Genomic DNA, 13,239 nt, shown 5'->3' with positions numbered 1-13,239 from the left:
CGGAGCCTGTGCCCCACAACAGGAGAGGCCACAACAGTGAGAAGCCCGTGTACTGCAAAAAAAAAAAAAAAAAAAAAAAAAAATTATTTGCATGAATACTTATAGCCTAAGGACAATTATCTAGTTGATTACTCTAGTGTGACCATAGACAGAGGACCTCATAAAAAAACTAAATTCCCTCTTACCTAGACCTTCAAATCTTTTTTATCCCCCTGTCATTTCCTATATTTGTAATTCTTCCAAAGTTCTGCTTTGTTTTCTTTCAACCATATACAGAATTTATTTTGTAGGAAAAAAAAATCCCATTAATGCTAAGAGTCCAAAATCTGCTTGCTCATAATTGTTATTCTATTTCAAAAGAGGTCATCAATGCATTTAATATTTAGACTAGTGTGGACACCCAACAGGCTTTAATAACACACAGCGGGGCTTTTCTCTGCAATAGGGCATATGAGGCTACTCTTTTTCAGGATCTTACCAATAAATGCAAGTGGACCCAACTGAGGGTAGAAACTGAGGTGGAGAAATTGCTATTATTATTAATTTTAGCTGTGCTTTCTGTTCTCCACTTTTTATCAAGCATGAATACAAGAAAGATCAAATGAGGACATATCAAAACATCTTGACAAAGCCAATGAAAAATAAATTAGAAATTAAATATAAACCGTTTAAACATATTTCAAATAAAGTGTACCAACCATCATTCATACTTTACATTATATCAACGTCACAAACATAAATAATTTTTAAAAATTGTAATGATACAAATAAATGTATTAAAACACTTTATTATTTATTTATGTGTCCTTTATAAGGTTAAGGAAGGTCCCTTCTATACTTAAGTTGCTGAGTGTTTTTATCGTAAATGGAGGTTTGGCTTTTTATTTATTCATGTATTTATGTTTATTGAAATATAGTTGACATACAATATTATGTTAGTTTCAGGTTTATTACAGTGATTTGATGTTTGACATATATTACAAAATTATCACCATGATAAGTCTAGTAACTCTTTGTCGTGATACAAGTTATTACCATATTATTGATATATGCTGTATATTACACACCTGTGGCTTATGCATTCTATAACTGGAAGTTGAAAATGAATTTAAATGATTTAAGATATATTCTTTCTTTCATTCTTTTTAAAAAATTTTATTGGAATCTAAAATATGATATGAATCAACATATCTACAAAACAAAAACAAACTCACAGATAAAAAGAACAAACTTGTAGTTGCCAAGGAGAAAGGGGGTGTGGGGGAGGGAAGGACTGGTAGTTTGGGATTAGCAGAGGCAAACTAGTATATACAGAATGGATAAGAAAGGTCCTGCTGTATAGCACAGTGAACTATATTCAATATCCTGTGATAAACCATAATGGAAAAGAGTATTAAAAAGAATATATATATGTATACCTGAGTCACTTTGCTGTACAGAAGAAATTAACACAACATTGTAAATCAACTATACTTCAATAAGATTTAAGGTATATTCTAAGAGAGGAGGGAATTTACCCGCCCTGAATCTCTATCTACATTTAATTATATTTACATAAAGTTTGGATACTTATTTTCAAAAATTGGTTGGAATACAGTATTTAAACAAGACAAATGCACTTGGTTCTTAGAACTTCTAATTGAAAGTTATTTAGAAAGTTTGATACAGTTAAAACACTTCAAAGTGGCACTTCACTAAACTTTATATTTCTTAATTCTGAGCACTGACCTTCATAAAAAATACAAAAGAGTAATTGTAACCTAACAAGGACCCTATCTTTGATAGATGCACCAAGGGCATGACCTGCCATGATGCCCACTCAGGTCAACCTCAGTGTTCAAGATACAATCCCAAAACATATTTATCAACTCACTCATATTCTATTGGCAATACATTACATTATTGATTTAATGCTATATGTTTAAACCTATTAAATCAAACCATGCCAGGTTATAATGGTTTTGTTTGTTTGTTTCTTTCTGATTTGCCTCTACTACATTTCAAAGCCTTGTCCCTACTTGAAATACCAAATAACAAACCCAGTTAAAGGACAGAAATATTTTAGAACTCTGAGACTCTTTGCAATTGCTAAAACTTTTATTTAAATACTGTTTTATGTGTTAGGACAAAAACCAGTCAAGGATCTTTAAATCAACCCCAATTCACATCTTTACTAGAGATCTAAAAAAATAAGATGATAGCTTTCTTGTTGTCTTTAGAGGAAGATATTCAGCCATGGTATTAAATGTTTTCTATAAATGTATAGTCCTTTATTTCAGAAACACTTGTCTGAATTGCCAAGGCCTCAGAGTTATTCACTGCAGAGATGTGCGAGGGTGGTTGTTAGATGTTCTCAATGTGCATAATGTTAATTTATTCCAGCATTATAGAAAAAAATTTGTAAAGAAGTTAGCTTTCAAGGTGATAGAAAAAAATAGATTGAGTCATTCTTATTTTACTTTCATTTAAATCCATTGGCTATTTCAGAAAATGTATATAGTTCTGAAAAAATATTTGAGTAAAAATTGATTCATTTTATTTACATAAACATGAGAGCAACTCTTGAACAAGAGTGAAAAATGACTAACTTCATGAGTATTACTATGTCACAGATTTTACTGATTATCTGCAACTTCTGAGCTGTGTGACCTTGAACAAGTTATCCAAACTTCAGGTACAATTTTCACTTAGAATATGAAGAAAGGTAACAGCACCTTCATCATGGCATTGTGATGGTGAAATAAGTTAATATATGTCAAGTGCTTGGGGCAATATGCACTCAATGTATATATAGTAGTGCTAATATATTTTATTGTTATATTATTATAGTTATATTATTACTATTATTAATGTGGGTATTTCAATACAACTAGGATGATTGTGACTCATTTTATACAAGCCATAATAAAGACCAAGAGAGATAAAGTATAATAATCTTAGTGAAGGTACGTATGTTTCTAATTCTATCCCAACCCGGATTGCGGCTATTATTCTTAACACCCACCCACACCAACACTTGTAATATGATATAAATACTGTGATTGACAGTTTACAAAGCATACATAATAATCTCATTTAGCCCTTACAACAACTTGTGTGCATAAAGTTATTATTAATCTAGAGCTGAGGCATCCAAAGCTTTAAGTTATTGAGTGATTACCTCAAGTTGAATCTTAGTGACTAGTAAAAGTAAAATCAAAACCAGAGTCCCTCTATGAGGCTGGTAGTATTCTCATTTCAAAACCAGACAAAGATATCACAAGAAAGAAAACTACAAGCCAGTATTTCTCATGAATGCAGATGCAAAAATCCTCAACAAAATATTAGCAAACTGAATCCAGCAATATATTAAAAGGATTATATACCATGGACAAGTGTGATTAGTCCCAGGAATATAAGATTGGTTAATCAACCATTGTAATACACCATAGCAATAGCATAAAGGGGAAAAATTCCACACATGGTCATCTCAATAGACATAGAAAAAGTTGACCAAATCCAACATATTTTCATGATAAAAATACTCAACAAGGTAGGAATAAAAGGGAAATTCCTCAGTTTCACAAAGAGCATCTATGAAAACCCATGGGTAGCATCGTACGTAATGCTGAAAGACTGAAAGCTTTCTCCTTAAAAGTAGGAAAAAGACAAGGAGGTCCACTTTCACCTATTCTAGTCAACACTGTACAGCAATTTCTAGCTAATTAGACAAGAAAAGGATGTAAAAGACATCCAGATTGGAAAGGAAGAAGTAAAACTATCTATGGCAAATGACATCATCTTATATATAGAAAACTCCAAAGATTTTACACACACAAAACTACTAGAGTTAATAAGGAGTTCTGCAAAGTTGCAGGATATAAAATCAATATGCAAAAATCAGTTGTATTTCTATACACTATCAATGAACAATCTGGAAATGGAATTAACAAAACAATTCCATTTACAATAGCATTAGTAGGAATAAAATGCTTAGGAATAAATTTTACCAAGGACATGCAAGTTGTATTGACTGAAAAATATAAAATATTGTTAAAAATAATTAAAGAAGACCTAAACAAGTTAAAAGATAACCCATGTTTATAAATTGGAAAAGTTAATACTGTTAAGATGACAATATTCTACAAATTGACCTACAAATTCATATCCAACACAATCTCTATAAAAATTTCAACTGCCTTTTTTTCAGACATGGAGAAGTTGATCCTAAAATTCATATGGAATTGCAAGGGATTCTCAATGGCCAAAACAATCTTGAAAAAGAACAAAATTTGTGGACTCGCACTTCTCAATTTTGAAACACACTATGAAGCTACAGGAATCAAAACATTGTTATATTGGTATAAGGATAGACATACAGATCAATGGAATATAATTGAAAGGCCAAAAATGAGCCCACACATCTATGGCTAATTGATTTTCAACAAGGGTGCCAAAATCATTTAATGGGTAAAGAAGAGTTTTTTCAACAAATGGTGCTGGGACAACTGGATATCCACATGCAGAAAAAAAAGAAAACCAAAACGAAAAAGAAAAGAATTTAGACGCCTTTCTTATACCATATATGAAAACTAACTCAAAATAGATCAAAGACCTAAATGTAAAGACTAAAACAATAAAAATCTCAAAAGGAAACATAGGTGTAAATCTTTAGGGCCTTGGATTAGTCTGCAGTTTCTTAAATATTATACCAAAAGCAAAATCACAAAAGAAAACATAGATAAATTGGACTTCATCAAAATTAAAAACTTTTTCCATCAAAGGACACTACCAAGAGTGTGAAAATACGACCCACAGAATGGGAAACAAATATTTGCAAATCAAGCTTCTGATAAGGGTCTAGTAACCAGAATATATTTTTTTAAACTTAGAAGTCAATAATAAAAATACAAGTTTTCAAATAGACAAATAATTCAAATAGATATTTCACCAAAGAAGATACACAAATGGCCAATAAGAACATGAAAGAATGCTCAACATCATTAGTCATTAGGGGAACAGAAATCTAACCCACAATGAGTTACCACTTAATACCCACCAGGACAGATATAATTTTTTTTTCCTAAAGTGTGGAAAAAAGCAATTATTGGTAAGGATGTGAAGTAATTAGTAAACTTACACATTGCTAGCGGTAATGTAGAAGAGTATAACCACTTTGGAAAACAGTCTGGCAATTCCTCAAAAAGGTAAATATAGAATCACCATGTGAAACAGTAATTCCACGTCTAGGTATATACCTAAGATAACTGAAAACATAAGTTCACACAAAAACTTGTACATGGATGTTCATAACAGCATTACATATAACAGGCAAAAAGAGGGAACAATCAACTGCTGAATAAATAAAATGTGATCTATCCATATAATGGAATATTATTCAGCCATTAAAAATACTGATATATGCTACAATATGGATGAACCTTGAAAATATTATGCTAAGTGAAACAAGGCAGAAACAAAAGCCCACATATTTTATGACTCCATTTATAGGAAATTTCCAGAATAGTTAAATCCAGTTGCCAGCATCTGGGAAGATAAGTGAATGGGAAGTCATAGGGTTTCTCTTTGGGGTGAGGGAAACATTCTGGAATTAGGTAATGGTGATGGTTGTGCAAGATGAGAAATATATTAAAAAACCACTGAGTTGTACACTTTAGAAAGGCAGGTATTGCACTGGCAGTCTCCTTCTTGGGAAGCCAATCTCCAGAGTGGCTGGCAGGCAATGGACTGTTCTCAGAGAAGGGTACTGCCTAGAGTGGGGAAACACCCCAAAAGTTACAGTCTGGACTTTACCATAGGATTTCATTGAAACTCATGATCTTTTTCTACTCTTTGTCATTATTTTTTTTCCATTTTAATCGTTTTCTACAGTAAAAAGAAAAAAAAAATTTTAGTTTACAGAAAGAGGAAGTGAATTAATCAAGTAGCATATTAGACAAAATGATTAAGTCCTTTCCAGACTAATGATTTAGTAATAGGCAATGGTATACTTACATATTCATGGTTTTACATCAACCAAGGTGACACATATGTACAATTTTTCACAAAATATATGCTTTTGAAAAGGAATTCCTCCCTTCAGTTCAACCCTGATCATCAGGTAGTGATTGCCAGTGGCTGCATACAACTTGCTGCTGTTTTCTGGGGTGACAACAAAGAATTAAACAATATTTATGCCCTTATGTGCATAGTATAGACAAAAACGTTTATACCTGGGAGAATATAGAAGGAGATTGAGTTACATTGGGGGAAACATCACCCTGAGGAGTATAATTGCAGGAGTTTCCCCTGCAATTCTGCTCTTCAACACTACCCTTAAAAATATTGTGTTGGCCAAAAAGTTCCTTTGAGCTTTTCCCATCTTACAGAATGGGAAAATTTAAAATATATGAAATTTATATAATTTTACAAATATGTTTTTTAAGAATCAAAACTTTCCATATTATTAATACTAATAAAGGAAACAGCTGATCAGACTGAAAAGTTCTTGATTCTTTACTCTGGAAATGGAACAGAGTAACGGGAAAAACATGTATGTTTCCGGAATTGGATCATGACAACTGTGCTGTAGGACTCTGCCACTTTCTAGCTGTGTGACCTTCGGCAAGTTACTTAACCTCTCTGTATCTCACTTTATTCATCTGTAAATTTAGTATAATAATTCCTAAGACCTACCTCCTAGAGTTCTGAGCATAAATTGAGCTGGTGCACATAATGCACTTGGCAGAGCACTTGGCAGAGAGCTTGGCCGATGTAAACATGGATGAAAGCATGCAGTTCACGTGGTCTCACAGACAAGTCACTTGCTTCTATCTGGTCCCAACTGTCTCTCTCAAATCTCCCCTCAGGGCTTCCCTGGTGGCGCAGTGGTTGAGAGTCCGCCTGCCAATACAGGGGACACGGGTTCGTGCCTCGGTCTGGAAAGATCCCATATGCCGCGGAGCGGCTGGGCCCGTGAGCCATGGCCGCTGAGCCTGCGCGTCTGGAGCCTGTGCTCCACAACGGAAGAGGCCACAACAGTGAGAGGCCCGCGTACAGGAAAAAAAAAAAAAAATCTCCCCTCATCTGGTCATCACTGTTCATCTTTCAGTTCTGAGCGCAGGTAATATTTCCTTCGGATAGTCTTGACCCTACTTTGAGAGAGTACATGTTTCTTCTTGCCCTTTCAGATTTTTGTGGGTGTACTCCTAAGGACATTTGCTTTACTAAATTAAATTACTTGTTTACTCATCTATGCTTTAAGGAGACAAAAACTTAATAAGAGAGGAACAGTGTCTATTCACACTTGACATGGGATAGGAATAGAGCAGAAGTTTCAGATATTGTTGAACAAAAAAAACATGAGAGTAAAATGTCAGACCTGATAACTCAGGGTAGGAGGGATGAAGGAACACAGAGAAACTTGTCTGAAATAAAACTTAATTAAAAGAGGGCAAGGGGTAAAAGAAGGATGGGAAGAAAAAGAAACAGGAGACAGAAATGTTCTGCAGTAATTGGTGACAAATGATTTTGTTAATGTCGGAACCTTTTAGGGCAAGAGGTGATTTCATTCTCAAGAACCCACTCCAGAGTTACTCCTAGTAGTAACAAGTCATCAGAAGTCTCTTTCCTCCTTTTTATATGAAAAATATATTTCTAGGCCCCTTGTGATGCAGGGACTTTTCCAGAAATATCTATCTCAAGGCCGTATTTTAAGAAAATGTGGTGTTTGTAGCCTACAAATATCAGATAACGTCCTGAAAAACTAATGCATTTATTCTGCGAATCCGTCAGATCAGTACAGTCATTACTGAGAGTGCTCCAACTTGAAATAATGAATTTTCATTTCTTGAGGTAAAATAAAAATTTTCATTCTAACAGAAAAGACGGAAGGAAAACAACTTCTTTTCAAATACCGGAAATTCGACAGTGGGACAACTCTTTGTTCTTTTCTTTAGTTTAATCTTCAAAATTTACAGAGAAACGGAGACGTCAACTTCAAACGTACTATTATTGTGTAGTCAGCCTTCCTCAAGGCAGTATTAAAGCAAGATGCTTGCATCCTGGATGATGTCTATTCAGACAATTAAATTTTTAAATAATACCCAGGTCCCTTCAGTCCCCAAAACTATCACCTCCCTTTGGACAGCAGGATTACCCTACTAGCCTCCTACCAGCCCTTACCTTCAGACTCACCCTTCTCCAACTCATTCTACACATCACTGCCAGGAATAGGTACACAAGCCTGACTTTTCACCTGGTTTTGCCCACATACTCCATGTTTTCTCCTGTTTCCAAGTCTTCACTCAGTGCTGTTCCCTCTGCCTGGACACCTCCTATCCTTAACCACTTAGACATCGCCTCCTTCTCTCCAAGGGGTCAGCTCAAGAGTGACTTTCCCTGTGGGGGAGCCATCCATTCAGTTCTCTCCAGGCTAAATTAGGTGTTCTTTCATGTACTCGTGACACTCTGTGCATCCCTTTACCCTAGAAACTCACAGAGTGATTCTGTAATGATAACACTTCTAATTCACCATTGGACTGTGAGAGGCTGACTGTCATTGAGGCTGGACTATGTCTTGTTGATCATTATGTCCCCAGCTCTTAGTTATGTGCTCCTGGGGACAAAGGAGATACTCAGAAACATTTTTGAAATGAACCCATAGCGCTATTATAAGGCTGCAAAAAGTATGGAAAATCTGGGACAACCCATGCAATCTGAGATCTCTGAGCAACCTAACTACAACCACTGAGAGAACCAAAAAATCTGATTTAGAGATTTATTTTCCTTTTCTTTCTCAGTTTTAATATTCAGGCTAGTGGGGGAGCTAAAATAAAAGTGACAAAAAAATTAAGCTGGGTAGTTAAACAGAATTACTCAGACTGTTGTGAGCTACATTTCTTTTTTTAAGGAAATACATTAACACTTAGAGTAATTAGTATGTAAAGCAAATAATATTCCCATCACGAGATCATATAGCTCACAATTTTATTCAACAAACATTTTCAGATCACTTTCTATGTAGCAGACACTGTTCTAAAAATATCAATTCATTTAATTCTTATAACATCCTTAAGAGGTCATCACGACAAATTTGAAACTTTCTTTACTGTCTCATGATATTGGGCTGGCTCTTTCTCCCTACATCCAGCAGAAAGATTTGGAATTGAAGAGAATATTATCTACAGAACAAAAAATTCTTTTCAAATGACCTAAAAGGTATAAAAGATCTAATGAAGGAGATCATATCAAAATGAGTCCTCTCAACCACTGCGGCACCAGGGAAGCCCAACTTTCCCTATTTTGAAAAGAATAGTACAGGGAAGCAGAAAATACAAATATTAATAAATCAGAGGAACATATTATACCACAGGATAACGTTAGCAGATTTGCATCAATGACCATGAATCTTCGACACAGAAGGCCTACTTGTCAAATTTACTGATGTCAGGAGGTCTAGAGAAATAGTTAATGCTTTGGAAAGAGCATCAGCATTTAAGATGATTTGGTTAAGCCCTCAAATTAACAAAATTAAATTAATATGTGCATTTACCATTTGGGTATCCCTACTTACAGGCCACCTCTTCACCCAGGTCTTTTTGACCATCTGTTTCTAATATGGCCTTTGGAATTCTCCACTCACTTCACCTGTTTGGCTTTCATCATAGCACTTGCCCCTTCTTCATATTCTTCTTAAGTAGTTATTAGTTGACTTGTTTCTAACTTCAGTAGAAAGTAAAATGCATGAAAGCAGCAACCTTGTTTAACTTGTAACTCTGAGTGAAATAAGAGCACTAAGTAAATATTTGTCTAAAAATAAAATGCCTATTTTTTCCCTTCTCTTAAAAAGAAATTTGATAGTGTGGATTGGGAAAATACCACAATAGTGTTTCTTGTGAAACATGACACCGTGGAATGATGGAAGCATCAGGCTGGGGTCAGAAGAACTGAAGGTTTTGCCACTGATTCCTCACTTGACCTTTGGTAAACACTTAATTTCTCCAGGAACAGTTTCCTCACCTGCAAAACTGGGCCATCCTCTCAGGGGGTTTTAAATTAAGGTACATGAAAGAATTTTGTAAACTGTAAAGAACAAAACAAATGTGAAGAATTATGATTGGGGGTGCGGGAGGGATCTTAAATAAAGACTCTATGAATAAACAGCGTCTTGTGACTTTTGAAAAAATAATTAGATACAAACATTGGTTGCATCCAAAGAGTAGTTTACATTTGTACTGGCAAACCAGATTACTGTATTTCCTCCTAGCTGTATACCCTGCAGTATATTGACAACTGTCTAAAGGAAGACCAAGTGAAGGTAGGTTGTGAAGATAGTGTCATTTGAAAAATGATGGAAATAATTGGGGAAACAGTGAACATAGGAAGCGTGGAAGGGGGGGGGAATTGTGATGCTTATGTGAAGGATTGTCACGTGGAGGATTTATTGCATGTAGCATCAAGTTGCAAACTAGGAATTGGGGCTAAAAGACTGAGAAAGACAGATGTTGGTTTAAGACCTTATTTTAATGTAAAGAAGAGTTTTCTAACCTCTAGAGAAGTCCCATGATGGTGGAGGGAGTGAATTGTGGTCACATCCAAACTAGGTGCAAACACATTAACAATATTATCAGAAGGCTTCGAATATTAAGCTGAAGTTTAGGCTAGATGATTCCAAGGCCCTTGCCATGGCCAGGATTGTAATCAATCAAATACAATGCTCCTATCATGGTTATTGAAAGTGAAAGGATCATGAACTCACATTCTAACAAATCCCAAAATGCTATCCTTAGAGACAAAATCAATCCATGAGAGAACAGCAGGTGACATCAGTAGTGAGTCAGTGAGAAGAAAGACCAGCGTGTTGTGGGCTTCCCCAGAGAGAGCCCCTCTGCTTGCGTACATCCTACTGAGAATCCGTTTAATGCTGTGGGGTATGTCAGTGCCGCCTCTGCTGGACAACATTAACTATGATCACATTTTTTACCCTTAGTGTCCTTCAAGGATTTGCTGCTGTATTTCACATGACACTTGCGGTTGCAAATACAAATTCCAGCCATATATATATATATATATATATATATATCCTTATCCAGTTTGGGAAGAGGGGAGGAGGAGAGGAGGAGATGCCTTAAAGATTCAGCAAGTACTAGCTAAGTTAAGTTGGCAAAGCCAAGCAAATGTTAAATGACTTGCCTGAAATGACTTTTGCATCGTCCTGCTTGAGGAACACAGTGGCTGCCCCTCATTACTTTCTATTTACCTGTCCCAGACAAAAGCATCCGCAAATCCTATATTAATCCTATGTTGCCAGGCTTGCCATGTCTACAGATCTACACAAGTCTGTGTTTACAGAAACTGCACTTGAGAAATGCAGGAACAAAAAAGAAGTAGAAAAGAGGGAGATGGAACCCACGGAGAAACAGGTTAATATCATTTTCACTTTTTTTTTTTTCCTTCTTCAGCCCCAGCTCTCCCGGGCGCGGGAGGAGGCTGTGGGCTGCGAACTCCGCGCTGGAATGAGGAGTCATTGAGCCGGAGCCGAGGTAGCAGCTTTCCCTCCCGGTGTCCCTGCTGCAGCCTCCGGTGCCCGGTCCCTGGATGCTCAGCCTCCTCCTCACCTCCCGGTGCAACATCGCCTGCAGACACAGCCCCGCCGGCGGACGAGTTGCCCGGCGGGCGGGAGACTCGGAGGCATTGGCTCCGTAACTTTTCACGTCATTTTCTGCTCCTGAGCCCCTGGTCGCCTGTCCGCGCCTCCTCACGCCGCAGACCGCGGCGCCCATGGGGCAGGGGCCGAGCCGCTTGCAGCACTGAGCCGACCCGGACTGGAGCCCGTGATGTCCGGCACCAAATTGGAGGACTCTCCCCCTTGTCGCAACTGGTCATCTGCTCCGGAGCTGAATGCAACTCAAGAGCCCTTTTTAAACCCCACCGACTATGACGACGAGGAATTCCTGCGGTACCTGTGGAGGGAATACCTCCACCCCAAAGAATACGAGTGGGTCCTGATCGCCGGCTACATCATCGTGTTCGTGGTGGCTCTCATCGGGAACGTCCTGGGTGAGTGTCCGCCGGGCAGCCCCAGGTAGGGGCTGCCAAGTCCTCGCGCCCCTGCCTGCCAAGACCCCTCCTCCCCCCAGGGATGCACACAAAGAGGTGGCTGCTCTCGGGGTGGGGTTATATTAAAAAAAAAAAAAAGTTTTCTGATTTTACGAACCAGGACCTAGCCCTGGAATGGTGATCACTTTTTCTGCAGGGAGCCGCGAGGAGCCGCGTTGCCTTTGGGAGAACCAAGGTTCCAAGCGCGGGGAAAGGGACAGAGGCAGGGCTCTCCAGGTGGATTTGCTGGAGTGTGGGGGAATTAGTCATCCTTTTGTGTAACGTGGCCGAGTGTTTCGGGGGTGGGGAGAGGTCAGGCTGGCAGGATGAGAAGCTGTGCCCCTTAGGAGCAATCTCTCCTGGGCTGTGGAAGTCACAAAGGATTTGTGAGCCGGGTACAGTGCCCTTTGGCGAGGGGTTGAGGCTGTGTCCATAGGTGGTAATGAAAGGGCAGGGAGTGGGACCAGAGGCAAAGCAGGGAGATGCACTCATGCACTGAAGCTGAATTAAACAGGAGCCATGCCGGGAGCGAGCAAGGAGGAGGGGCCTCTGAGAAAAGTACCAAGGAGATCGCAATCATTCATCCCTCGATCCATTCATTCATTTATCCACTGTACCCATGTACTTTCCAGAGCATGCTTGTTTCCACGCTCGGGAAATATTTGCAGCTGATTTCTTTTTTTCCAAAGACCAGACCAAGCTTTGTGCTAGGTTCTCACTATTTGTCCCTGTCTAGATTGGTATGCAAGCATAAATTTCCTCTCCTACTCCCCACCTCTGCACAATTTCTGAGGGTTGAAGAAGCGGTGCCGTGGCTAGATGGTGGCTGCGGTGATGGAGTTTATTGGGGCAGCTGGGAAATCCACTTAAAAAAAAAAAACAAATAAAACAGGGGCTTTGGAAGGGAGGGACGATTGAACATAAATTGTGAATGGAAGGAGCATGCACCTTGATGAGTGGAGAGTACGAGGCGGTTAAATGCAGAGGGCAGTGTGGAGGGAATCTCTGTGGAAAATGACAGGAGATAGGGGGAGTCTAGGAGAAGATGCTCTTGATTTTCAGTTACAAAAAGGGAGAGGAGATGAGTGAGGTGGAATAGGCTGGGAGGTGTTGAAGTCCAAAGTAGAGACTTTGTAGCTGCAGTGGAGGATGATAAGAGAC

General features: G+C 38.1%; 1 protein-coding gene across 1 annotated transcript in view; it reads left to right on the top strand.

The window, feature by feature from the left end:
• The first annotated feature begins 11,809 nt into the window (after positions 1–11,809).
• HCRTR2 (hypocretin receptor 2) overlaps positions 11,810–13,239 on the top strand; it is a 101,623-nt gene continuing 100,193 nt past the window's right edge. The window contains exon 1 of the mRNA XM_007107746.2: positions 11,810–12,039. Coding sequence (XP_007107808.2) covers positions 11,817–12,039 — 223 coding nt within the window. The 5' untranslated portion in view covers positions 11,810–11,816. The remainder of the gene's footprint in view (positions 12,040–13,239) is intronic.

This window comes from Physeter macrocephalus, chromosome 18, assembly GCF_002837175.3.
Source record: "Physeter macrocephalus isolate SW-GA chromosome 18, ASM283717v5, whole genome shotgun sequence".
In the NCBI taxonomy this organism is placed as follows: Eukaryota; Metazoa; Chordata; class Mammalia; order Artiodactyla; family Physeteridae; genus Physeter; species Physeter macrocephalus.
The sequence above is the reverse complement of the archived record's forward strand: the minus strand, read 5'-3'. Positions and strand labels throughout refer to the sequence as shown.